Source organism: Schistocerca serialis, chromosome 1 (assembly GCF_023864345.2).
Source record: "Schistocerca serialis cubense isolate TAMUIC-IGC-003099 chromosome 1, iqSchSeri2.2, whole genome shotgun sequence".
Taxonomy (NCBI): domain Eukaryota; kingdom Metazoa; phylum Arthropoda; class Insecta; order Orthoptera; family Acrididae; genus Schistocerca; species Schistocerca serialis.
This window is the reverse complement of record NC_064638.1, coordinates 545,494,141-545,521,917: the sequence shown is the minus strand read 5'-3', so window position 1 is coordinate 545,521,917 and position 27,777 is coordinate 545,494,141. Positions and strand designations below refer to the sequence as shown.

At 38.4% G+C, this 27,777-nt stretch overlaps 1 protein-coding gene across 16 annotated transcripts in view; it reads right to left on the bottom strand.

Moving 5' to 3' along the window:
* Positions 1–27,777, bottom strand: part of LOC126475204 (calcium/calmodulin-dependent protein kinase type II alpha chain) — a 1,005,993-nt gene that overhangs the window by 239,308 nt on the left and 738,908 nt on the right. For 13 of the 16 annotated variants that reach the window (XM_050102858.1, XM_050102867.1, XM_050102894.1 and 10 more), the window contains exons 8-11: positions 23,944–24,038; positions 23,728–23,850; positions 22,572–22,655; positions 22,210–22,270 (exon numbers count right to left, since the gene is read on the bottom strand). In XM_050102858.1, coding sequence (XP_049958815.1) covers positions 22,210–22,270; positions 22,572–22,655; positions 23,728–23,850; positions 23,944–24,038 — 363 coding nt within the window. The remainder of the gene's footprint in view (positions 1–22,209; positions 22,271–22,571; positions 22,656–23,727; positions 23,851–23,943; positions 24,039–27,777) is intronic. The other 3 variants (XM_050102948.1, XM_050102956.1, XM_050102987.1) reach the window with 1 other exon arrangement.

The window sequence follows — 27,777 nt, the reverse complement described above, 5'->3', positions numbered from 1 at the left end:
TGGATATTGCTTCTTAATATACTTGCAGGTCTCCTGCCTTATTTCATCTGTTGAAGTCACAGAAAGTTTCTGGAAAGATGATTAGTTAGTTATTTGCATGTTCTGTGTATCATATTTATGATATTATAATGTATAATGTGCTAGTTAAGTTTACAAACATGATACATTTCCTTGGTGAAAATATTGCTAAATGTTGGATATGTAAATTATCAGGTTTTTACTTTAATATGATTTTCAGTAACATTTAATAACTGTAATCCAATCAATGATACTGTTTAATCAGAAAGTCATTCACTGAGTACCTGGATTGTCAATCAGAAATAAGTGTTACTTCCTGAAACAGTTTTTAGCACCTGTAGTATGGAAGGGAGATGGTAGCCTAACATATTTTTATAATAGATATTTTTGCTCTTTTCTGAGCAAAAGTCAGGTTAAGTTGTTCATAGTGCCATATTTATGAATGCTGCTATTATATTGAAATCATGACTAGTCCATCACAACACACTTCATAAGACAGTAAATGTACTGTGAAACTGTTTTTACTATACTTAGTGTTTTTAAACATTATTCAAAATGAACAACTTTCACAGCACTGATGCATGCTGAGAAAAAGTAATTATTATAGTGTGGGGTAAAGTTTAAGCCTTCACCTAGGTCTGTTGAAATAGTGTTGTCAAACTATCTGTCCATTATGTTAATAGAAGAGCACTGTATCACCATTCCTCTGTTCACACACATGGTCAAACTTTGTTGTCTGGCTAACAGTAGTCACCTCATGCAACAAATCTGATTTAGCCCAAATGCAATCACATAATTCTGTAAACTGTGGATGAGTATATCACTGATGTTTAACTGACTGTTCTGGAATGGTTCATTTCATGACATGCGGCACTCTACACTCACATAAAATTTTGTACACATCTGCCTTGCAAAATATTGCATCATCCTTCACGAAACCAACAAGAGTGACTGTCTTTGGCACTGGTCATAATATTACTTTCACTGTATGTTTGACAAGGATAAAGATTCATGTAACACTGATTGTACACCTGCCTTCTACACCCAGACAAATCAGTACTGGATAACACACTGCACTGTGATGTATCGCTACATGGACTATGATCACATCAAAATTCTGATACCCACAACACATCAAAAGTCATCTTGTGTAGGACTTTCTCAATTAAAATGATTATTTCAATTTACATGGAAAGTAGAGTCTGGCAGCTGGCTCTCAAACACAATGGTACAATACCCCAGCAATGTTGCCTAAGTTTAAGATCATAACTGATGAAACCACAGCGATTTTGCCTCAGCTGTTAGTGTGGCAATGTCACTGGTCAACTGTTTTGATGGTAAAACTTCAAATGAAAGAATCAACAGTTAGTGGAGTGGATTTGGTGTGTTATTGGAATTAGCAACAACATTTTGTTACCTCTACAAATAGGTCACAATACCAAATAAGATTTTGACTGATATAATTTTAACCACCTGGATAAAATAATAGTGCAACAAATCCCAACATGAGCATTGTTACATAATATGAGGATTGGAAGGCATAGTTCACAAGGTGCAATCAGAAATGTTTGGATCAGTGTAAGTTTGAATGAAGAAGCATGTTTCACTATTAGTGGATTAACATATGCCTTGTGAATGTAATGTTAATAAAATATAGAAGAATGCATGGACACACAATGGAACTTAAAAACAAACTGTTCTGAAAACAGGTAGTTAAACTTGTCTGATTTGTGTTGGTGAACTTACATGTGCAGTCAAGATCACCATACTGTCACAGTGGCATACATCATGTACTGAAGGAAAAATTTCACAACAACAGAACCATGTACTCTTATAAGGTTGCTTAAATCCAAGGTCTACAGTAAAACCACAAATTAATGGACCCAATTGTAAGGAAATCCCAATTTTAATGAATATTCCTATTGGTCACGGGAAAACTCCCAAAAGTACAATGTTATTTCTCCCTGCTTTTAACAAACGTAAAGAAAAAGTCCACTTTTAAATAATAAACATGAAACATTTTACAAACTGAAATTCATTTTTTACATAATTCCTAACAGGTTTTAGTGAGTGTCTCATTTCTTTCCAGTTCACATAGGTTACAATATTTGCTGTGTAACATAGTACATGGTGACTGATTCAACCTGTTGACGTGTGTCTAGATCGTTGTCAGTAACTTGATTTCCCTTGTAATGATACTGACAGATGTGTTGAAAAAATTGGAAATTGATTTACAAGTACTTTGTGCACTTGATCTGATGTCAAAGTCACTGAGTGAGCCTATAAAGTGCAAATAATGTAGTTGTTTAGTTGCTGGAGTGTCTCTTGTGGAGTATAACTTACTGATAACAATTCAGAAAAAGCTGATGATGACAATCTTAACAAAAATTTTCCAAAACCGTGAAGAAATGTGATTTAGTACAGTCTATATGAGCATCATATTCAAAAATAAGAAGTATTCTTTAATGCCAAAGCTAAGCATTCCTGTGGATCCAAAAAAAGAACATGTGTATGTCTACATTCAATGATGTGGAAAATATTCTTCTAAAGTTGTTTCAAGGACTGAGAAGTGGAAGAATTCCTATAAGCAGAGACCCACTATGAGGGAAGTCTCATGAAATTGCTCTGAAGATCAACATTGCAAATATCAGTGCATCGATTGGCTGGTTGAATCATTTCAAAAAATATCATAATCTGTCGTTTCAAAGAGTGAGTGAGTCTCTGATTACAGAAAGTGTGAACTATTGGAAGAACATTGCATTGCCATGATTGGTACATGGTGACAAGCTCAGATGCATTATGAAATCTGATGAAACTGACATCTTTCATAATTTATTTCCTGCAAAATCATATTCTGTAAAGGGCAAAAAATGTCACAGAGGTAAAAAAAAGTGAAGCAAGGATGACAATGCTACTATGTGTCAGTTATGATGGAAGTGAAAAGATGACACCATTACTAATTCCCAGGTGTTTCCAAGACATAAAAATACTACCAGTACTTTGTACTTACAAGTACAACATCAGTCCCTGGAGATGTCAGAAATCTTTACGACTTCTTCAGGTGTTTGGATGTTAAGATCAGTTTACCATGAAGGAAAATTGTGACCAATGTCCTGTAGGCCCATATATCTAAGAAACAATTTCTGAGAAATGTAAATGTTGTGTTTCTTTTGCCAAATTTTCCAAGTCACTTGCAGCCTCTGTCATAGTACAGTCTGTGAAAGCCAGTGGCGGTGGGGTGGAAGACAATCTGAGCCTCCTAACATATCCCCCTGCCCCCTCCCATTCCTACCCATCCCCAGTCCACCCAGTTGGAAAAATTACTATTTTGTGATAGGTTTTCGGTTTTAGACATGACCCATCTGTGGTCTCAACAGGTTGAAGCTTGCTCACTTTGTTTGGAAAATTGTAATTAAAAATGGAAATGTCTTCCTTTATAATGGTGGCTGCCTTTACATTGTTCTCTCTCTTGATGGAATATTTGGACACTGTGCCTAGTTGCCTAGTGTGCTGTACAATCTTTGTACATGTCCCAAGACAGTTTTTGAGTCTACATTATGATTTTTAGTTTTTCATTGACTATATGACGCTTATTGTAAAAAAACATGGTGGGAATAATTACGTTGATTTGTACATTATAAAGCTATGTTGTGGTTTGCCTCAACCTTTGACAAATGAGTCACCTGGCACCCAGTTGAAATAATATGGTACTAGAGTCAGCTGTCTTCAGTCTGACAAGTGATGTCTCAAACTAACATCTTTTGCAAATAAGCCTATTGGCAATTGCACATGACAGTGTATGTTTTTCTCATATTGCTCAATTTTATGAGTTTTCATAGGCCTATTGTAACTACTTGTACCTAGTATGTACTTCCATTCCTGATGATACATGGCCTTGTATTAATTATATATTGTCTTTTGTGTTAGTTTTCCACAGTTAGCTGGTGATGATTACTCAAAACATGTCATTAATAAAGTTTGTAGTGATCAAAATGTTTCCATGAAATTCTACATGCCAACTGGAGATAAAATCTACATCATCTGTTTCACAGTTAGGGGCAATGATGGCTAAGTATTTGAGATAGACTACTCTAGCTTTTTAGTGTGCAACAATTACAGTCAAACTTACAAGAAAGAAATGTTCTAATCTTTGTGTTACTTCTTGGTACTCTTGACCTAATAAACAGTAGAACATTGGCCACCATTTCAGAAATATGCATGTAGGGATAAATAATGCCTGATCTTTGTATAAGAAGTGTGCAACTTCAATACTAAGAGCACACACATGCAAAATGGCGTTTAGGAATTATTATGACACATACAGAAGAATTCGAGATGAAACACATACAGTTCATAGCAAATGCCTTCTCCCATTGCTGCCATTTGACTGAGGTGAAGATTGATCTTGACTGGTGTGGAATATATAGGAGCCTGTAGAGCCAGGGTAGCAGATTGCTGGGAGGAAATGCTGCAGCCATTGCATAGCTTTTTATTTGAGAATGGTTCTGAACAAACTAGTCATTTGAATAAAAGATAACTTGCCCATTTAGTTGTGAGCACACTATACAACTCATCATGGTCAGCTTCAATAGCCTCTTCAAAACACAAGTCATTTGGACCCTCCCCACACAATAACTTTTTATGAACTGCTCTGGTGAAAACACCCCCTGCCATATATTCCTCATCCCTGCAACATCTCTGGCTTCAGTATCTGTCAGTCCCTATTCTTTATCTGCTTTCTGCCATGCTGTTCACAGCCCATTCAATCCTTCTGCAAAACTTTTTCACTTCCCTGTTCCTACTCCCCTTAGTCAGGGATTACTGTCATGTGTGTGTGTGTGTGTGTGTGTGTGTGTGTGTGTGTGTGTGTGTGTGTGTGTGTGTGTGTGTGAGGGAGGGAGGGAGTGTAAACTATGAAATTTTGCTTTCTTTCCTATGTGCCCTCCACTGCTCAGAACCTTGCCAATTTGGTGATTAGTTACCTATCTTCATAGAAATATTATGTCTTGAGAAGTGCACAAACATTAATGGAACATTCACCTACCTCCTAGGACAGAGGAAGAACTGTATTTAAAATTGCAGAATGAAGGAGATGATACCATCAATACGATTTTTTATTCTCTTGTGTAATACATGAAGTTGAAATCAAAACATCTGCTTTCAAATAAATGTAGCCCTAACAAACAATCTCACTACATGAGCTAATGGCAAATCACCCAAAATGCTTTACTCCATAGATATAAACTATAGCACAAAGTAGATGATCAATTAATCAGCAAAATACAACAGCTACAGTCTCAACAGTACATATACACACACATAATGTAATACCAGACTGCGAATGCTCCAAGTATGTGCAATGTAAGAGACTATTGAGAATTAAAATTGACTTTCTTTGATATGAAATAACTGTTTATTTGAAGAATCACTTCATAACCATGTCTGAAAAACAGGGAACAATATTACAGGGATTTCATGACTTACTTAAAGCAGATACCTAACTCTTTTCATTTTGCCAAATTTATTTCTATTTTGGGAAAATGGGTGACACACATGAGAACCTTCAACATTGTATGACAAGATGCAAGATTCTGTCTTCTTATTTTCCTCACCCAGTCCCATGATCAATGATCAATAAGTATGGGATTTTAAATATCTAGTCCCTTCTTGTCAATACTCATCCTCTTCTACGTTATTTTTCACATAAGTAGTGATCTACCTTCAAACCAAATATAAATGACACCTATCAATTTTATTCACAACTAGAACTTTTAAGTCACACTATTTGACATTACTACACAAGGACAAAAAGAAGCTAAAATTTACACCTGTAGGAACACAAAATATAATTCCTCTCAAAGTCTTTCAGATTAAGAAAGTTCCAAACACATTTTCTCTTAATAATTATGTAATAAAATAATAGCTGCAATAAAACAATACTTGTACTGATGCACATCAACAGTTAATGAATGATATGTATATGGAATGTTTATTTCACTGCATTTGTACCAACTTACTAACACAAATCTGTTGTTAACTTTCGTTAATAATTAACACTTTCTGTTGTACCATCATTTATTTCCTTTCAGTCTGAACTGTGTGGCTGAGCACTCTTCCCTTCGCTATCAGCATTCCCAAAATATAGGTTCTGATGCAACATCTGTTGATATTTAACACATTCTGAATTTTGTCCAGTATATCTGTCACAGAAGCCTGCATAATGACGAAGCACACTGCACCTCTTCATAGCTTTTCACAACTAAATTAGAAACAACAAATATATAAGACAAAGTCTCATTAGATAAGCCAGAAACAAACTTTCTATACTGTGCAAACTTTCGCAGTGCTTTTGCATAGTACAGTTCTGTTCTCTGAACTAAGTCCATTGCATCATTTAAAGCAATAACAATTGCAACTTTGTGGTAGTAACAGTGAAGTAATACAGAAACATTCATGTTGAAACTATACTTATTGTGTTATGGTGCAACTTTTAAGCACTAAGAAGTATGCAGCAAGAAAAAACACTATTTGTCAACAGAGCACAAAAATTGAAATAAATAAATTACACATCTAAAAGCTGTGCCTAGACTATTTCCTCAGAGATAGTCCTGAAGCCTGTTATATGCTAGCACTATCAAATATTTACCTCACTATACTTTTCTACAGACATACCACAACTAACAACATTATCAATGAGATATATTTTGATAGGTGAATGTTTAAACCCTTCTGTTGACAAACATAGGACTGAAGAGCACTTTGGACCACAATAAACACCGAGAGGAATATATGGCATAAAACAAACCATCATGTCTAGTCTTTTTCAGATTTTTATATGATTACATTATGACCATTTACTTCAGTGTCTATGCACTAAAAATGTGTTCTACTTAAAATATGAGATTAATGATATACAATTATCACCTTTCTAACCAAAGAGATGAACAAAAAGCTAAATTTAAAAATAAGGGAAATGATAAGACCATGAAGATACAAGAAGATGACAAACAACATAAAAAAGACTAACAAAAAATGTGAAAGAGCAGTAAATAATTCAGAAAAAGAGTAACATGGAGTTGTAAAGGAGAAGAATGAAATGAGTTAATCAACAGCTGAGAAGACCTTAATAAAGGTAAATTCTAGATGTGCCTAAAATGAAAAATGTACATTCCAGAGTAAAGTAATTACGCACAATTTGCTGTAGATATTATTGGCAGGCAAATAGGGTAGTTCAATGTATCACGTAACTAAGTTGTCATCAGACATTGTACGTTGCATTGCATCTGCAAGGCTATATATGTATTGGACTATCCATATGCTATTTGTCAAAGGTGTATCATGAGTATCTCATCTGCCACCAGAGTCTACTGGCATGGCCACAAACTCTTGACAATAAAAGTTATTTTTTACTATGATAGATTTAACACAATATTGGAGGGCTGCAGTAAAGCAAATTACTTGACAATGATCAACAACAACTGCTGATTAGCAGTCATGTAATTCAAAACCCCCCTTGCAATGGGATACAGAAGCCACTGCCTCACAAGTGTATGTCTGCTCCAAGTGTATGTCTGCTGATACCCAGTTGGGGGTCACAGAGACTAGCTGCATTTTAAGTGGGAATGACGATTCATGGACCAGGGGTAGTGTCTATGAACAGGAATCAAAATTTCCTGGATCCTGGGTTTGAACCCAGTGACTACTTAAATGTTGAATAAAAAACATCAGCAATGGCAGCCAAAGACCTCCATTATAAGAAGTAATCCTCATTCTGCAATGGTCCCGTGAAAGACGGCAGAGGAGTGGACACAATTTCAGGTTAACTTCTTGCCCTTGAGGTGGTGAACTGCTGCAATAATGCAGAAGTATCAGCAACAATGAATGGGAACAGAATGCAGAGGGCAATGGGAACCACTGTATTATAGACATATAATGTGTATCCACAGGACATGTGGCCTGTAATTGAAAAATGTCATGATGATCTCTCCACTGGCAAAAGACTCCAAACTAATCTCTTATTCAGATCTCCAGGAAGCAACTGCCAAGGGAGAGGTGACCATGAGAAAAGGACGCATAACCAATGAAAGGGTAACAGTCTATGAGTCAGGGTGTGAACTGTCAGAAGTTTGAACATGGCAGGGAAACTAGAAAATCTGAAAAGCAGAATGCAAAGGTTCAGTCTAGATATAATGGAGTCAGTGGAGTGAAATCAAAAGAACACAAGGATTTCTGGTCAGATGAATGCAAGAAAATATCAATAGCTGCAGAAAATGGTATAACAGGAGGAGGAGGAGGAAGGTAGGGTAGAGTGTAAGTTACTGGGAAAATTTCAGTAATAAGATTTTTCTAACCAGAATCGGCAGCAAACCAACATCAACAACAACAGTTCAGGCATGCATGCCAATGTCACAAGTAGAAGATGAAGATATAGAGAAAGCATATGAGGATACTGAATGAATAATTTAGTATGTAGAAGGAGATAATAATCTAAGAATCATGGGAGACATAAATGTGGTTGTAGGGAAAGTTAAGAGAGAATATGAGCTTGGTAGTAGGAATGAAAGAGCAGAAAGACTAACTGTGTTCTGCAAAAAATTTCAGATGGTAATTGTTGTGACAGTGCCCTCGACATTTAACAGTGCCGCCACGACAGTACGCGCAAACGGCGATAGAGGCGCTCCGCAACTCGGATGAGCGCGGGAGCGCCAACTAGCTACGAACGGCGCCAGCCGCATGTCACGGCATGGCAGTTGAATGACAGATACTGAGTTGTTAGCATGTAACCAGCTACTGTTTCTACGTTTGTATATCCATGCACTTATTGGTGATTAAAGGTTATAACACTTTTTGGCGACGAGGGCGCATTTTTTTTTTTTTTTTTCACTGCGTTGTGGATTTGTGTATTCGTGACGGTGCAGACATGGAACAGCTTATGCAAGCGCTCATTGAACAACAAACACAGCTGACGGCTGCTATTCAGGCATTGTCGACGTCGCTTACTCATCGTCTGTCTTCCTCTTCTCCGCCTCCCTTCCCTCCTTACGATGAGGCCGCTGAAGACTGGGAGCATTATGAGAAGCATTTGCGGCAACACTTCTTGGCTTTCAGCGTTGTCGACGCTCCTATGTGTAAGTCGTTATTTCTATCTTGGGTTTCCCCACGGATCTATTAGCTGCTATCTCAGTTAGCCCCTCTGTGGGAACCTGCCTCTCTGTCCTTCCAGGAAATGTGTGACTTATTGTCTAACTATTACCGAAAAAACACCCACGTCATTGCCGCCCGCATGGCATTCTACCAGTATCATAAACAGCCCCATCAATCCTACCGGGCTTGGGCGGCGGAACTACACGGTCCGAGTAGGAAATGTCAGTTTGTCACGGACACTCATCATGAATCTTATGCTGATTCAGTGGTTAGGGATGCTATTCTATGGCTTGCTCCTGATAAAGAAGTTCAGCAATGTGCCTTACAACTGCCAACCCCGTCGTTGTCGGAAGTTCTCAGCATCGCTCAATCCTTTGAAGTGTCTCACACTAGACGCGTGGTGTGATGTAGGCCCTGTACAGTCAACTTTCGACACGGACAATTTGCCTGTTTCACAGGAGAATGAAGATGTGGTGGCGGTTCACTCACGTCAACACTGTCACGTTGGGCCGCCATGCTCGCAGAGAAAACAGCAACCACAGAAGCAGGTTCGTTCCGCACTTCCTTTTTGTCCACGTTGTTTCGTACAGCATGACAGGGCCGCGTGTCCAAAATGTTGGGCCATGTGTAATTCATGTAGGAAAAAAGGCCATATTGCTTCTGTGTGTCAGTCCCCTAAAGTTCCTGTCGACGAGGACGAGGCATTGGACATGGATGTTAACTGTGTGCTTTCTCCAACAAATAAGTTGTTTGTTACTGTTCGTGTCCTGGATAAAGACATTCGCATGCAAGTGGACACTGGCTCTGCAGTAACTCTCATTAATTCTCGCACGTATTTGGAGTTGAGCTCCCCTCCCCTGTCTCCAGTTACGCGAAATCTGAGAACTTATAATAAACAGAAAATTCCTATCATTGGCTAGTTTGACGCTTCCACTGCCTACAAGTCTGTTGTTAGGCTCCTCACGTTTTATGTGGTGGATCATGCGGGCACTGAAAACCTGTTCGGTTATGATGCTTTCCAGTTGTTCGGGTTCTCCACTGACGATGATGTGCACCTCATATCTGAGGATATTCCGTATCAACAGCTGGATGGATTGTGTTCTGAATTTTCATCCGTGTTCTCTGCTGGTCTGGGTCGTGCCAAGGATTTTGAGGCCCACAGCTTGCCCTAAGATTTTCCAGGCACACCCTATTCCGGTGGCGTTGCGTGCACCTGTCAAGGCTGAGATAGACGGGTTAACAGCTTCAGGGATTCTCCTTCCTGTTACCTCCAGCAAATGGGCATCACCAATCGTGGTGGTTTCTAAACCCAATGGGAGTCTGCGATTGAGTGGTGATTTTAAAGCCACTGTCAATGCTCAGCGCCTCTTCCCTGTCCTGAGGAGTTATTTACCAAGCTTGCTGGGGGCCAGTTCTTTTCCAAACTTGACTTATCGGAGGCGTACCATCAGTTGCCGTTGGATGCTTCCTCCAAGGAATTTCTCATCATCAACACTCCTTGTGGGTTGTATCAGTACCAGCGGTTACCATTTGGCGTCGCTAGTGCGCCGGCCATTTTTCAGCAGTTTTTGGAACAGCTCACGGCTTCCGTTCCTGGCTGCATAAACTATCTGGATGACATTGTTGCCATGGGGGCCTCCACTGAGGAGCACTTTCGCAATTTGCGTTCACTGTTTCGGGTTTTGCATTCAGCTGGGTTGAAGTGCAATCTGGACAAGTCACAGTTCTTCCAACCCTCCATTGTGTATCTTGGTTTCCACTTGTCCCGTGAGGGTATACGTCCTCTATGTCAGCACGTTGCGGTCATTAACACTCTACCCCAGCTGTCTACGGTCAAAGAACTTCAGGCGTTTCTAGGCAAGATTGCTTATTATCGCAAATTCATTGCATCCACGGCGGCGGTAGCTCATCCTCTGCATCAGCTGTTACGCAAAAACGTCCCTTTCTGTTGGTCCGACGAGTGTGAGCAGGCTTTTGTCCGCCTGAAGGCTCATTTGCAGTCGGCGCCTTGTCTTGCCACATTCCGTCCAGGTCAGCACTTGGTTCTGGCGACTGACACGTCACAGTATGGCCTAGGGGCTGTTCTCGCCCATCGGTATGAGGATGGGTCGGAACGACCCATCACCTATGCTTCCAAGACCCTCAACGTTGTGCAACGGCATTACTCTCAAATCGAAAAGGAGGCGCTCGCTATCATTTATGATCTAAAAAAGTTCAGCGTTTTTTTGTATGGTTCTAAGTTTCACCTCATCACCGACCACAAGCCGCTGGTCTCTCTGTTCAGCCCATCGGCGTCGCTTCCGGATAAGGCAGCTCACCGCCTGCAACATTGGGCCTTATACTTGTCTCATTTCCACTATGAGATTCACTATCGCCCCACGGCCCAGCACGCCAATGCTGACGCATTGTCACTATTGCCGATGGGCCCCGACCCGGTTTTTGATCGGGATGAACTATTCTGTTTCCACATTGATGAGGAAGAACGTCGCGCGGTCGAGGGTTTTCCACTTACAAGTTCGCAGGTCGCGTTGGCTACTGCGCGGGACCCGGTCCTGCGTCAGGTGATTGGTTTTGTTCAACGGGGTTGGCCGGACAGGACCAAGGGCCGGGCATCGGATCCCCTTCGCAACTACCATGCCTTGCGCCTTCGTCTGTCTCTTTGTGATGGTGTTGTTCTTCTGGCCATGGATGGCGCATCTCCACGGGTCGTGGTGCCAGCCTCTCTTCGCAAAGATGTTCTCAAACTGTTGCATGAAGGCCATTGGGGGATTTCTCGGACTAAGTCCCTGGCCCGCAGGCACGTTTATTGGCCCGGCATTGATTCAGACATCTCCCACATGGTTGCTGCGTGTGGTCAGTGTGCTCAACAACTGGCTGCACCTCGTACAACGCCCTCTCCGTGGCCTGATCCGGCGCAGCCATGGGAATGGGTGCACGCTGACTTTGCCGGCCCCTTCCTCGGTACTTATTGGGTACTGTTGATTGACGCCTTCTCGAAGTTTCTGTTTGTTGTTCGATGTGTGTCGCCCACCACTGTGGCAACGACGCTGGCTTTGTCCAAAATCTTTGCGCTAGAAGGTCTTCCATCCACGATCATCACGGACAATGGCCCTCAGTTCTCTTCGCAGGCCTTCCGTGATTTTTGTGCTGGACAAGGGATTCATCATGTTACAGCACCGCCCTTCCATCCGCAATCGAATGGGGAGGTCGAGCGCCTTGTCCGCACTTTCAAAAGCCAGATGAAAAAATTCCTTAATGAGTTTTCCACAGATGACGCTCTGTTGCATTTTCTGAGTTCTTATCGCTTCACGCCTCTGGGTGATCACAGTCCTGCTGAACTCTTGCATGGCCGCCAACCGCGCACTCTACTGCACCTGCTTCACCCTGTCAGGCCTTGTACTGTGTACCCTAGTGCGGGAAAATACTCGGTGGGCGCCGACATGTGGGCACGAGGGTATGGATCTCGCCATTATGACCAGATGTGCCCACGAGTGATAGCTACGCCGGTGCCACCGCCCCTTCCTTCGCCTCCACCAGCCCGAGAAGCCAGTCCTGTTGCTGCTGCCAATCTACCGTACGTGTTGATGCAGCCGACATCGCTACTGCTTCCGAGTACGCCAGAACCGGCCCCAGTCGCGACGCCGCCTTCTCCGGGACTCATCTGGCTGGAACACACACCCCAGGTCCACGACACCTACGGATGCTGCTCCGGAGTTTTCACCCATCATCTCGTCCAGGAGGCACGTTCCACACACATTTTTGACCATACTCTCGTGTCTCTCCGCGGGATCTTTCGGGGCCTCACAAGAGGCCATGGATGTTTCCGCACTGTCCATGTCTCCAAGGAAGTGAGTTTTTTTTTCAAGGGTGGAAAAGTGTTGTGACAGTGCCCTTGACATTTAACAGTGCTGCCACGACAGTACGCGCAAACGGCGATAGAGGTGCTCCGCAACTTGGCTGAGCGCGGGAGCGCCACCTAGCTACGAACGGCGCCGGCCGCATGTCACGGCATGGCAGTCGAATGACAGATACTGAGTTGTTAGCATGTAACCAGCTACTGTTTCTACGTTTGTATATCCACGCACTTATTGGTGATTAAAGGTTATAACAGTAATAGTGAATACTCTCTTCAAAAATCAGAAGAGGGTAAGATATACATGGAAAAGGCCTGGAGACACAGGAAGATCTCAGCTGGATTACATCATTATTACACAGAGATTCTGAAATCAGATATTGGATTTCCCAGGAGCAGACACAACTCTGACCACAATGCAGTAGTGATGAGGAGTATGCTGAAGTTTAAGGGACTAGTTTGAAAGTATCACTGTACAAATAAGCAGGATACTGAAGTATTGAGAAGTGATGAGATGCATCTGATGTTCTCTGATGCTATAGATACTGTATTCTGTATTAGGCAGTTCAGCTGAGGGGAAATTTACATTTCTAAAAAGGGCAGTAACAGTTGTTGGGCAAACAAACATAGCTACAAAGAAAATAAATGTGAAGAAACCTTGGGTAGCAGAAGAAATAGTTGCAAAAATATTAGGAAAAGGGTAGATTGCTGCTCATCTCAAAGATGACATAATGAGATGCAGGCAGGTACAACAAAAGGGGGTGGGGGTACATACATTGGTAGAGGGCGGCACATGATGAGGGTGGGGGACTTTAATAGAGAGGAGGTGATAGGACAGAGGGGGTGGAAACTGTTGGGTGGACGATGCGCTGACAGTAAGTTGTGACAGGCTGAGGCCAGGATAATTTGAGCACCAGAGAATTTGTTGTAAGGATAACTTCCATCTTCATAGTTCAGAAAAGCTGGTGGTGGAAGGGAGGATCCATATGGCCCGGGTTGTGACGCAGACACTGAAATCGAGCACATTGTGTTCAGCCACATGTTGTGTCACAGGATGGTCCACTTTGCTACAGGTTTTTATATTGGTATGAATACCAACCAGCTGTCCACCAGGATAAATAGCCACCATCAAACTGTGGAAAAGAGCTTGATAGACCAACCTGTAGTACAACATACAGCTGAATATGCTTGATTTCAATGGCTGCTTCACAACCTGTGCAATCAGGTGCCTCCTCTGTACCATTAGTTTTTCAGAAATGCACAGATGGGAGTTATCGTTGCAACAAATTCTCCACTCCCAAAATTATCCTGGCCTCAACCTACAGCAAAGTACTGTCTGCATACCCTCCACCCAACAGTGTCCACTCCCTCTGTTCTACAACCTCCTCCCTATTCACATCCCTTCATGCTAATTGCCTGCCATGCTCTGCCAGTGCTCCTGGCCATCTTTCCCCTTCCCTTCCCTGCTCCTGTCCTCTCCACCCCTCATCCCCCAAATAATCTTCCTGCCTCGCAGCCTTCCGACACTGAGCCTGTCGGTCTTGTCATGCCTCCATTTATTTCCTGCATGCTCAAGCAGACATCCTCCCACCCTGTTGTCTGATCCCCTTCCCTGCCCCACTCCAGATTGATCCTCAACATGACAGTTGCACTCTGGTCCAATCTGTATAGGAAACTCAGAGTTTAATAGAGATTTAAAATTAAATTCAAGATGTAATACTGATGATATTATGAGAAGGCCTTTAGGCCAAAAACTCAAATGTATGGCAATCTTTTTGTTGTGCCAGTCTGCAATTCAACACTCTTCTAACAGCAATCTTTTTGTTGTGCCACTCTGCAATTCAACACTCTTTTAACAGAGCTTTGGAAGACTTGTGATCAAATAATACAAAAAAGATAGATAAAATTCCTCCAGAATATCAAAAATTATTTGGGAATGTTGCAACAAAATGTTTGTTCAAGTTGAGGTGTAGACTCTACAAGTCTGTAGACATAAGGCTTTCACAAAAATACCATCTACACAGTACTAAAGACAGCATGGGCAGATACTGTATTTACTCGAATCTAAGCCGCACTCGAACCTAAGCCGCACGTGAAAAATGAGACTCGAAATAAAGGAAAAAAAAATTCCCGAATCTAAGCCGCACCTGAAATTTGCGACTCGAAATTCGAGGGGGGAGAAAAGTTTTAGGCCGCACCCCCAAATCGAAACAACGTTGGTCCATTGTAATATGAGACACAATTTACGTCGAATGAATGACGATACAGCGACAGTAGTTTGGTTCGAGTCGTAAGCTTAGCAGTTAAGCTTTACCAGGTAGCCATTGCTATGCCTCAGGCGCTCCGTCCTTATTTATACGAGTACCCTTCCTTTTTCACGTGCTCTGTCTGGTTTGAATCGATTGCTTATTTTGCTTTGATCTGATAAGTGCCGTTTTCTTTGTTACAGGTGTTCATGTCATCCTAAGCTGAAAATGCATTACTGTACTGTGTCATGCATTGTTTGTCGCATTCTGATAGTGCGTGTTTACGGCCTGTCGCCGCTCGCGGCACGGCTTGCTTTTGTGCGCGCTACCGCCGCTTAAAAAAAAAGAGAGAGAGAGAGAGAGAGAGAGAGAGAGAGAGGAATCGTGTCATTAGCGAAACAATGGCAAGAGACTGCTATTTGTTGTTACTTACACTGCTGCTTTCTTTGATAATGATCAACAAGAACCAAATAATAGACTGCGTATGATAGAACATGTTCTGAACGAGAGTTCGGCGAAAATTTTTCTCCGTTTGAAAATCTTTGCGGCCGCTTCTTTAGTACATCAAATTCTGCACAGAAATTAGAGTCATCTTAAATTTAATAATCTAGTCAGTTGCCGTGCTTCATTTCTGACTGTATCACAATAGGCATAAGAATAATACGAATATAAACATGACACGATACGTATATTCTTCCGCGTTTGCTGTTGTCTCACTCTAGTTTCGTAGTTTATTAGGCAGACAGGATTTAAATGAGATAGCAGCAAACGCGAAAGAATACATGGCAAAATGTTTATATTCGATTATTCTTATGGTGAAGAGAATACTGCATGTGATTCACATTTCATCAGGTTCCTATTAGCAACCATCTCTTCTCACTGGTAGGAAAAAATCAAGAACGTAGAGTTGGCCATATTGACAAACATCCTAAACAGTCTTGCCAGTCGGATTTTTGTAGTACATTGAAATTCTGCTACATTTGAAGATGAACAATACGGAATTTGTATTTACTTCGTTGGATAATGTATGAAAATGCAGTGGTCGAAACTCGGGGCGGAGAAAAAAAAAGCTCGTCTTCCACCTTTTTTTTTTAATTTATTTACTGACGCAGAGGTTTTGGCGAAAGTATTTATCTTTGTGCCTACAAAGCATATATGTGTAGCGCTACATATATTCGACAGCAGAAGTTATAGTTGTAGGGGCACCTACCAACATTTTTCAGAACTTCGCTTGCTTTGCACTCGATTCTAAGCCGCAGGCGGTTTTTTGGATTACAAAAATCGGAAAAAAAGTGCGGCTTAGATTCGAGTAAATATGGTACCTGCCAGAACTATCAATCAGCTTAACAGTTCATGCAACCAAGTTGCTGACAAGGACTGAAAAGAAAGATGAAGATCTGTTGGATGATGACCAGTCCAGCTATAGGCAAGGGCACAAGAAAAGCAATTTTAACATTGCAACTGGTGATGGAAACAATATCAAGACTCATTCATAAGAGTTTTCAACCTGGAATAAGCATTTGCCAATGCAAAATGGTGCAAGATCTCCGAAATTCAGAGAAAAATAGGAATGAGCTGCAGGGAAAGCTGAATATATGCAATATGTATACGAACCAAGAGTGAACAATAAGAATGCAAGACCAGGAACAAAGTGCTCAGATTAAAAAGGGTGTAAGACAGGGGTGTAGTCTTTCACCCCTACTGTTCAGTCCATACACTGAAACAGCAGATATGTAAATAAAAGAAAGGTTAAAAAGTGGGATTAAAATTCAAGGTGAAAGGATATCAATGATAAGATTTGTGATGGCATTCCTATCACCAGTGAAAGTGAAGAACAATTACAGGATGTGGCAAATGGAATGAACAGTCTAGTGAATACAGAGTATAGACTGAGAGTAAACTGAAGATAGACTAAAGTAATGAGGAAAGTCAGAAGTGAGATTAATGATAAACTTATCTGAACAGGAGAGTTTCAGTAGGTGAAGTAGATGAATTCTGCTAACTTGGAAGCAAAATAACACAAGACAGACAAAGCAAGAAGAAATAAAAATCAGATTAGCATAGGCAAGAGCATATTCCTGGCTTAAAGGTCAACTAGAATCAAACATTGGCCTTAATATGAGAACGAAAATGCTGAGAATGTAAGTTTGAAGCTTAGCACTGCATGGTAGTGAATTGTGGAGTATGGGAAAACAGGAAAAGATGAAGACTGAAGCATTTGAGGTGTGGTGCTATGGATGGATGTTGAAAATTTGGTAGACTAACAAGGTAAGGAATGAGGTGATTCTCCACAGGACTGATGAAGAAAGGAACATGTGGATAACTCTGACAAGATGAAGGGAGACAATGAAAGGACATGTACTGAGACAATTGGAAGAACTTACATGGTACTAGAGGGTGCCATAGAGAGTAAAAACCATAGAGAGAGAGAGAGACGGTGACTGAAATACATCCAACAAATAATTGAGAACATATGGCACAAGTGTTACTTTGAGATGAAGAGCCTGGTGCAACAGCTGTCTATCCACATGAATGGCCACCATCAAAATGTGGCTAAGAGTAAAACCAGCCATACAACTGCTGAACATACTGCACACAACAACACCAAAAAGTTCAGTAGCTGCTACAGGAATTGTGTCATTTGGATTCTGACTCCCCTACCCTCTTCAGTGTTCACTAGCCACCTTCCCTGGCTGCTTCTGTTCCATTTCCTTGATCTCACCTTCTCCTCCCTATCTTTTTTTCACTTTGTTTCCCTGCTGCCCACACCTTATGGTCCCTTTCCTCCTCTTAACTCTCTCATGTTCATTCCTAGAGTTGCACTGATAGCTCATTCTATCCTCAATTTGTTTCTGCATTTGTCATACGTTGTATCCACACTTTGGCATAGACACACACACACACAAACTGTAACAATCACTCAAACAGTTAGGGTCAAGTGTTATATGCATGTGTGTGACTGTGTGTAGATTTTTCAAACTATGCTATCCTTAGGTTTGGTCCAAAGAACTAAATACTTCTATGTAAGGCCGTTTAGTTTAGTTGAGTCCATAGCATTAATTCTGTCCTATTGCCTTTTTGGAAGTGCCTTGAACTCTAGAACATTTTGTAAGGTTTCCACTTATTGTTTGTTAATACCTTCATATTTTCTTATATTGTAAGCATTTCTAGTGTTTTGTTTACTTTGAAGTTAAAAATGTATGGAATGGGCAAAGTCAGCAAGTACAAAAAACACAAACAGATGGTGCACATGGATGTATCATGGAGCTCTGCACCACATTTATTATTAAATGAAATCCATTTCTTAGGTCACTTCCCAGGATCTCTCATCTGTATAGTTTTTTTTCGTTTTTATTTATTTATTTATTTTTTACTTAATGGTAATCTGAATACATCTCAATGTTATATTTTACATAAAAATTATTCTATTTCTTAATGCAAGTTAGAAAAACAATGACTGACATTCACAGAGCACACATCTCAAACAGTATCGAGTCTTTTCATCACTAAGTAATACCTAAAGAGAAGGCAGCATTTGTTTATGAAGAGAATTAGAAAGTACTATCAACTGAAGTAACAAACATCTCTCTTTTACTGGACTTTGTGCCCAAAAGCTTCTGGCAATGATTAGGAATATTCTTTTGTATACATCTCATGGAATGTCGTACAGTGATCAGACAGATATGCAGACAGATTATTATCTTTGAGTGCCTTCAAATTCGTTTCATGCAAACAAGGATGGGAAGTACGCACATGAGAAAAAGAATGACATTTGTGAATGCTGTGGGGAAAACACAGTGGCCTTTACCATTTACTTTTTTTGAATGTTTCTCTTTTTTGGGTTAAATTTTTACAGTGCTGATTCAAGTGGAACAAGATGGTGTTTGCAGGGAAAGGAATGGTGTTGCAATAGGTCAATAGTTAACAAAAACAGTGAAACTGGGGAGAGAAGTGAAGTCATCTTCTGTCTTACAAGCTAAAATTTAGTGAAACTATTGCTGCTCTAACAAAGCTTTTTTTTTGTTTAAAAAAATGGAGCATACCAAAGAAAATTAACCTACTTCTGAAATACTGCTTCCTGAATAACATATCATCAGTTCACATTTTAGATACATTTTTGACCTCAATCTCTCTTCCAGTTGAGGTGTAGTGTAAAATAAACCAGTGAGTATGCCTTTTACTGTTTTTATTCTTTTGAATACATTCATTGCTGATGCAAATCTAATCAGTATATAATACTTTATCTACTGTGTCTGTTCTGCAGTTCATAAGTTCCTCTTCTAGCATTTACATGTTCCAGTCATGTCACTATATCACTGAAACAACTGGTACTAGGAAAAATCCAACTAAATACTACAAAACTACTGTCTTATAAGCTATCAGCCTGTTGATTTGTCATCGCCCCATACTCTGACTACGTCTTCAATGGATGGTACCGCTGCAAGGGGCTGAGAAGACCATGTTACTGTCCCGTCAATGAGAAAAAGCCCCTAGTAAGACTGAGGATCTAACAAGTCATCAATCATGAGGCAGTCTGATGTAGAGGATAACAATATAACTGCAATAAAGCAGTAAAGAAAGTAAACGGTTTTTCTTCCTCCACATCTCCCCCACCCCAAATGTTTCTGCCTGAAATACCATACCAGAATATGTCACTAGAGTTTTAGCAAATATTTATGTAAAATGAAATATTTACTAACTGCTGAAACAGGAAGAAATAGATAACAACCAGCACTAAAATTCCAAAAAATTGTTGAAACTTCCGTTTTCACAACTTTTCAAAGCTCTTTCACTGAGCAAAAGGAAAACAAACATTAAAGATTTTTTAAAAAATTGTAAAAGAATTGTGTATGTGGTTTGAGCAGTTACAATTACAATTCTTATTACTGAAAATTAAATCTAGAGATATATGGTGCAGATTTACATCAGATTTTTTTTTACAGAAAGTTGTTTCAGAGGTGAGTAAATTTTGTTCAACTCACGTGCATTATGAAAACTCATTTAGCCACCAATGGATCAGTAAAATTAGTAATCTATGTACAATATTTAAAAAATTGGAATAAAGATGATCAGTATTTAAATGTGCAGCACTATTGCAGCAACAGCACTCGATACATCATTTTGACCTAATTAATAACAATAAGTAATTTATACAGTATCAAACTACAAGGATCAGTAAACATAAACTTTGGACTGATGGAATATGCAAATAATGTGTACATATATGTCACCACAGATATCTTCATAATAACAAAAGAAATAAGGAATTTACTTATGTTGCCACTTAAAACCAGAGGTAAGAAATACAGCAGGTAATGAATGGTTCACCCAAGTGGGATAGGTCAACAATTTTGAAAATGTTTACCTGAGAAGTACAACAAACTATGACTTTATGTAGATTTGGTTTTGAAGTTTGTAAAATATTATACAGATGTGCCATAAAATATACACGTATCTCATCACTGATACTATCCAAGGCAGCTTACTTGACCAGGTATCTACACACTCTAACTACTGTACATAAAATACCTGAAGAATTCTGTGCCATTCCAATATAATCTAATGTAATTACAGCATGTCCTAAAGGAAAAGGTGCAGTCACACTGTACACTTAGCATACATATGCAGTACTATGACTAATAGCTAACTGCACTAAGGATAACATAAACTACACATTATCCCTACTAGTACTACAATCAAACAACTTCAAATTTGTTAAATGAAGACATTTGAGTGTTCAAGTGATCTTGTACTTTTCATTTACAAGGAGTAGTGCTTCAAAAATCAATATGAGAACACAAACAATTAGTAAACAAGTAACAGTGAAATCTCCATTCATGAATGCCATTCATTGCATATATCTAAAGCATAATGTCATGTCACTGCAAATTTATTGTGTAACATCAATCAGTGAGCATTCAATGATGAAAAACTAATGAGCAATGACTGATAATTTTTTTCATTGAAGAATCATAATGCAAAAGATGTTACATTTTATCTTACGAGTCTCAACACTGAAAGTTGACATATTTGTCTTGAGTATTGATGTAACAGAAACTGTACATTTTCCCTATGAAATGGTTTCCTAGTGAGCCTAAATGTATTCAGAATGTATCACAGGCTATCTGGGGTCTCTAATTTGTCCCTTTGTTCCACAATAAAAGAAAAGGCTCTATTAATATTTCAGTTTTGTGACTGTCAGTGCCCTTAATGCTTAGCTAAACTAAAGTATCACAAAATCTGCAAACATGGTTACAAATATAAAATCCATATCCTGATACACTGCTTATCCACTGCACATGATATTGAATTAAAGCCGTTACCAGGCTGAAGGTACAAGCTAACGTTGTTTGATCAGATTACTACTTTGAAAACACTCAGAAGCTGCAGCATAAGGAAGCACATATTTTACATCAGTACGACTGGTGGCATCCTATGTGGTAGTGATTTTGATATATAGGCTGAAAAAAATCAGGTGGTGTCAAAATTAACATATTCTCTTCGAAGCTAGTACAATTTTCACTTTGTCTCCAATGACACTTAAAATCCATCTATAATTAGGTGAAAACTCTGGTTAAATTAACTCCAAGGAATAATAAAAGTATGGCTGAAATATTTTTTTATCATTTGTTAGAACTTTCTCGAGCTTTAATTTTTTCAAGCCTACCCATCACCCCCATTCAAATACAAGGATGAAAAATTTTCAAAACAATTTCACTAATTTACGTGAATAGTGGCAAGTGATTGTGATTTTTAAGGTAAAATGGGATGCATTACAATCAGATTTAAAAAATATATATATATTTTTCACCCAACATACAATAGATATCATGTAGTGAATGACATTCATTAGGGGTGCACATTCAAAATGGGAGAGGGATGATGTGCCCACTTTCCACAGTACCACACACATGTAATCCACCAGTTGTGGGGTCCGGAGGTACTTACCATGAGCATCATACTTACTGGAAAAATTGCGAGTTGCAAGCATGGTTGTTAGAATAGCACCCTAGAACAAATGTAAAATATTTAGAGGGTTACGACACCCAAATACAAATGCAGATTAAATATAAATGAACTGAAAGCCTAATTCATTTAGATGTCCAATAACAGGTTTATTTTAGCTACTACCAGCAGTAATTTTATAAAAGGCAGTAACTTTACAGAAAGTCTGTAGAAGCAAAAATAGTAAACTCAAAAAAGGAGATATTCCTTGAGAATTTAGAATACTCAGTTCTACTTTAGTGCTGAATGGTAATTAATGTGAATTAATTAACACATGTAAAGCTAATTTTAGTAACTTGTCTCACCTTTAGCTTACGCCTTGCATTGAACTTCTTCAGGCAATCAACAGTTTCTTGTCTGTGGACCACTGATGCAACACGTTCCCTTTGCTGAAACAGAAAGACAAGGATATGTTTCAGTAGGTTCAGAATACCACATGTAAATCAAATGAATTTTTAACTCATAAACATACAAAATTTGTCAAATATAACAGAAATACCAGCAAATAGACAAAATGGAAAACAGAATCTACCAAACACTATCAGAAGTAACCAAAACTGTAAGTCTAATACAATGTGTGAATAAATGATTAATATTTAAAAGAAAGTGTATTTTAGTATGTCCAGAAAGTTAAAGAAATACTGTCCTACCACTCAACAGAATTATTTTGCTTATAAAAATTTTATAGGTTCAATGAAACCTGAATGTCGCTGTGCAAATTAAACCTTAGCAGAAATAGGAAATATTGGAGAATTCATGGCCCAATTACTTCATACTTTGTACTGCTTTTCAGCAGATGGGTACAACACACCACATCAGGGCATTCATTAGACACGTAAAATAAAATTTTCATTTTGGGAACAATGTTACTCATACAGTGAATAATAAATTTTCTACTCAAATCACTCTCATCACTTCGGAATACACGTTACTTGAACATATAAGTGGAAACACAATTTTGTTGAATGTCTATGTGAAAAGATAATTACGGTTTTTAGTAAAATCCAGAAAACAAAGTATGTTAAAAAAAAGAAAGAAGGAAAGAGAGAGAGAGAGAGAGAGAGAGCAAAATTGTTTCTAAAGCCAGCAAAATACAACCAATTGTTAAGTAGAAACATCACTTTTCAACAAAGAATGTCAAGAGTCATCCAAATTTTTTTAAACCAAACTCTCCATTTAAGCAAATTTTTGTGAAACTCAAGTCAACATGAACAAAGCATGGGTTAACGGATACGTGATATTTGCAAATTATGTTATAACATTTATTTCTTTAAATTACATTGGTTGAAAAAACATTGATTGCTACCACAAAAAGCTTTGATTTGTGTTTCAGATCTACAATCATAAAACAAAGATGTAAACTACTATGTTGCATGATAACACAAAAAAGTAATCAGAAGCTATACCAAAGTGTTACTGACAATACTTGGTACATAAACAACTGAGAAGACAATAGCTTACGCAGATCCATGGATGCCTCAGAGCTTCAGAAGCTGTTATTCTCTTGGAGGGATTTACAGTCAGCATCTGGTTAATCAGATTTTTTGCCTCTGGTGTGACTGTGTCCCATTCTGGAGACGGATACTGGAAATGTTATTCATCCACATATAAAAATTACATATTATTGTTCCTGCTACTATTACAAATTCCATGTAGCTTATATGGTTGGTTTCTTACGTCATATGCTCCAGCCTTTATTTGCGCATACAGCCTATGTTGATCCTCATCCCAGAATGGTGGGTAACCAACGAGCAAAATATAAAGAATAACTCCTGAAAGAAAATATTCATGAGTTACACCAAAAACAGATGAAATTAACTAAGATGACACAGGAATCACCTCACTTACTAAATAAAGGACTACACACACACACACACACACACACACACACACACACACACACACACACACACACACACCACAAACAAAAGGTTACTGTGATAACATTGCAGACTGCTATTCAAAAGATGTTGAAATATTGCAAAGTATCAGAGATTATTTATTTATTTTGTGTTCTGTTGTTCCACACAGTGAATATATCTCAGGATGTGGAACAAGTCAGTCTTACAAATTTGCTGGGGTTACATTCTGTGGTAATATGTAAATAATCAACTTCACATTAAGGTATCAACAACTTAAGTTCTATTAGAGGAAAGTAAAAGTATTTCAATATGTTTTCAGTAGATAAATAAACAAGAACATAAATAAGGATCTAGCAGCATATCTGATTGTTAAAGTTACATGGGCACTATACAGGGTGATTCACAAAGAGATGCAAATATTTTAATATGTTATTCTACAAGTAAAAGTAAAGTAAAAAGTTGATATAAACATAGGTCTGCAAATGTTTGGTTACGGAGTTATGGCTAATTAAAGATTTTGCATGACATTTAGCAACTTCACTAATATGAAGCCATCACAAAACTGTATGAGATTAAAGTACAGCACTATTTCCATTTATTTTGTTGCTAATGTTCTGGCAAATCTAATAAAACATGTCCCAGATGTGTATTTGCAGTAGTTTTCCAGAACCTCCAGAGAAGCAAAGATTATTATACAAGTAAATTTGTTTATGCTCCATGAAAAATCTAGAAACGTTTATGTCACTGTTGGCACGTGTTAGTGAGTTGTTCCAGTCATTTCCTAATGTGGAAATGATTTAGTTTTCTGTATTGTTCAGTGAAAGAACAGTGTATTTAAGTGAAACTACATAGTAACTGCTGTAATCTGTAGATTATTTCTGAAATAGGGATGCCTTTCAAATTTACGATGGAGGAATACACTGATATGGTGTTTATTTATGGCAAATGTGATGGTAATGCTATGGCTGTAGTTAATGAATATCACATATGTTATCCAACTCGGAGGATTCCTAGTGCACGAACCATTTCTCAAGATGTTCTGGAAAACTACTGAAGATGCATGTCTGGGATACATTTTATTAGATTCATCAGATCAATAACAACAAAATAAATGGAAATTGTGCTTTATTTTAACATCGTACAGTTTTGTGATGGCTTCATCTTAGCAAAGTTGCTAAATTTCAGGCAAAATCTTTTATTAGCCGTAACTCTGTAACTAAACATTTGCGGACCTATGAACTTTTTTCTATAGTTTTACTTCTAGAATAACATATTAAAATATTTGCATATCTTCATGAATCACCCTGTATATTGTGGTTCAGAAACTCTTCTGTAGTACAAAAATATCCTTGCAAATAGAAATTGCTGTGTGTTGCTTTAAGCAAAAGTTTACTTTCACCTACAAACTACTGTAATTACAGATTAATTATGTTACTCTTGATTGGTCTTACATCATCTGTACAAACAATACACTAAAATGATTTACTGGATCAGATACACAAATAAATAAAAAATAAAATAAATTACTATAAAAATATTTTCATATGATATCAGCTCTGGAAAAACATATTGTATGCCTGGGGTGTTTTTTGATCCCAAAGTGATTCAAGCAACTTTATGGTGATAAAATTTGAAATATGTCCACAAAAGTAATTCTAATTTATTGAGAAAAATATGCATGATGTTGATATAACAACTCCATAATTTCCTAATATAAATAAGTTACATATAAGCTGTAATTATTAACTAAATTTGTTTGAAATATGAAAACATATTTTGTTTAGTTCCAAAAATTATTTTGACACAAAATATTCATAGCCCACACACTATGTAACAATACTGTATTTTATTAATATTATGTGTAATATCACTTACACGGAATTTTATCAGAAATGCACTCTTACTCGCTCTTCGTGTCATATTATGAAAATGTATTACACAACACAGTTATCCTAGTATGTTCTTTACAGACAAACTTGTGACACTCATCAACACTGTTGATTCACTTTTTTGTCCTTTGGCCTTGGGCTCGAATCAAACTGTTTTCTTTTCAGATTTGGAAAATCGGCTACCTGTTTATCATGTTGTTTTTCTTTTTAGAAGATCCTTGAAGCCTGAAGATATTACTGCTGAACGAATGCATTGTGTTTTGCTCTGGGGAGACAGGATTCGTCATTCAATGTGAGGTTTGACTAGTTCTTTTTCTAGTTCTGACAGGAAGTCTCTTCTTGCATTTTTATTTCTCATATCATCTCAAATTTTACAATGCAGAATGTAAGCATTGAGACAATCTAAATCTAGTATATAAAAAAATACAGCAAATGGCCACCTTCTTGTTCTACGTTTCACTGAATAATATCTAGCCATCTTATCAACTGTATCAGCTCCTGACTATGTTGAGCTGTAGAACATTATTATTTCAGTTTTTTTGTGCTCATGCTCACAGCCATCAAATGTGGCTCAAAAAATAGGTAAGCCATACTCTTCTGACTAAAAGTCACTCAAAGGTTTCCCACATGCCTTATGCAAGCCACCTATTATTTGCAGAGCAAAGAATGCCTGCAGCTCTGTAGAATCAAGTTCAATCCAGCATTCAAGAGTTGGGAATAGAATTTTATTATATTTTGAATGATTATTGGTATGCATTACTATTACACTCTGCAGGTGATTGGTGACAAAAAGTCTGAAACAATCTGCCCTTGTCTGTAACTGTGGTCTACAGTGACGTGGAATATGTACAGTTTGATGTGTTACATTCCTTGATACCTGCTTGTGTACATCAGGTGGTACTGTGTGTTATCCATCCACTTCCAGACACAAAAATAGTTGCATTCATTACCTGAATACCATTATCATCAGCATCTTCACAGTCACTCATATACACTTCATCTCTGACCTGCATATCTTCCTCTGTCATATCTCCATCAGCATCACTGTTATCCTTATTTCCAAAAATTGATTCATTATCACTATCACTCTTCTGTAAATCTGCCAAAGCCTGCTCGAGACTGTAGCCCCTTGTAAAATGTATATCACCATCCATGATGAATAAATTATCACACCATCTCTTCCCTCCACAAAACTCAATTCCAAACTGTGAATTTGTCATAAAATTGCACATGAATGCATTTTCTATTCATTGTTTGCAATAGTGTACAAATGAATGCAGTTTATAAGGTGAATTGTTGTCAAGATTTATTTTCATAACAAAACTTTATATATAACACTGAAAATCACATATCAAACAATGGAAAAGCCAGGATGGAATGTAACAATATTAGAGGCACAACAAGAAGATTCACACAATTATAGCTTTCGTTCAGTTGTCTGAGATTGCAGACGTGTGTGCAAGTTGTGTTTGCTTGAGAGAGAGAGAGAGAGAGAGAGAGAGAGAGTGTATTGCTGACAAAGGCCTTAATGGCCGAAAGCTATAATTGTGTGAATCTTTTGTTGTGCCTATCATGACTCAGCATCTCTGCTATATGATGAGTAGCAACTTTCCTTCTCTAATATTGAAAATCACATATTGTATACCTGGTGTATTTTCTGACCCCACAGCAAAAATTTCAAATTGTTGTACTACAAACTTTAATATAGTCATAAATATTTTACCAAGTTATAATAAAAAGTCCATGAATAGCATATCGGA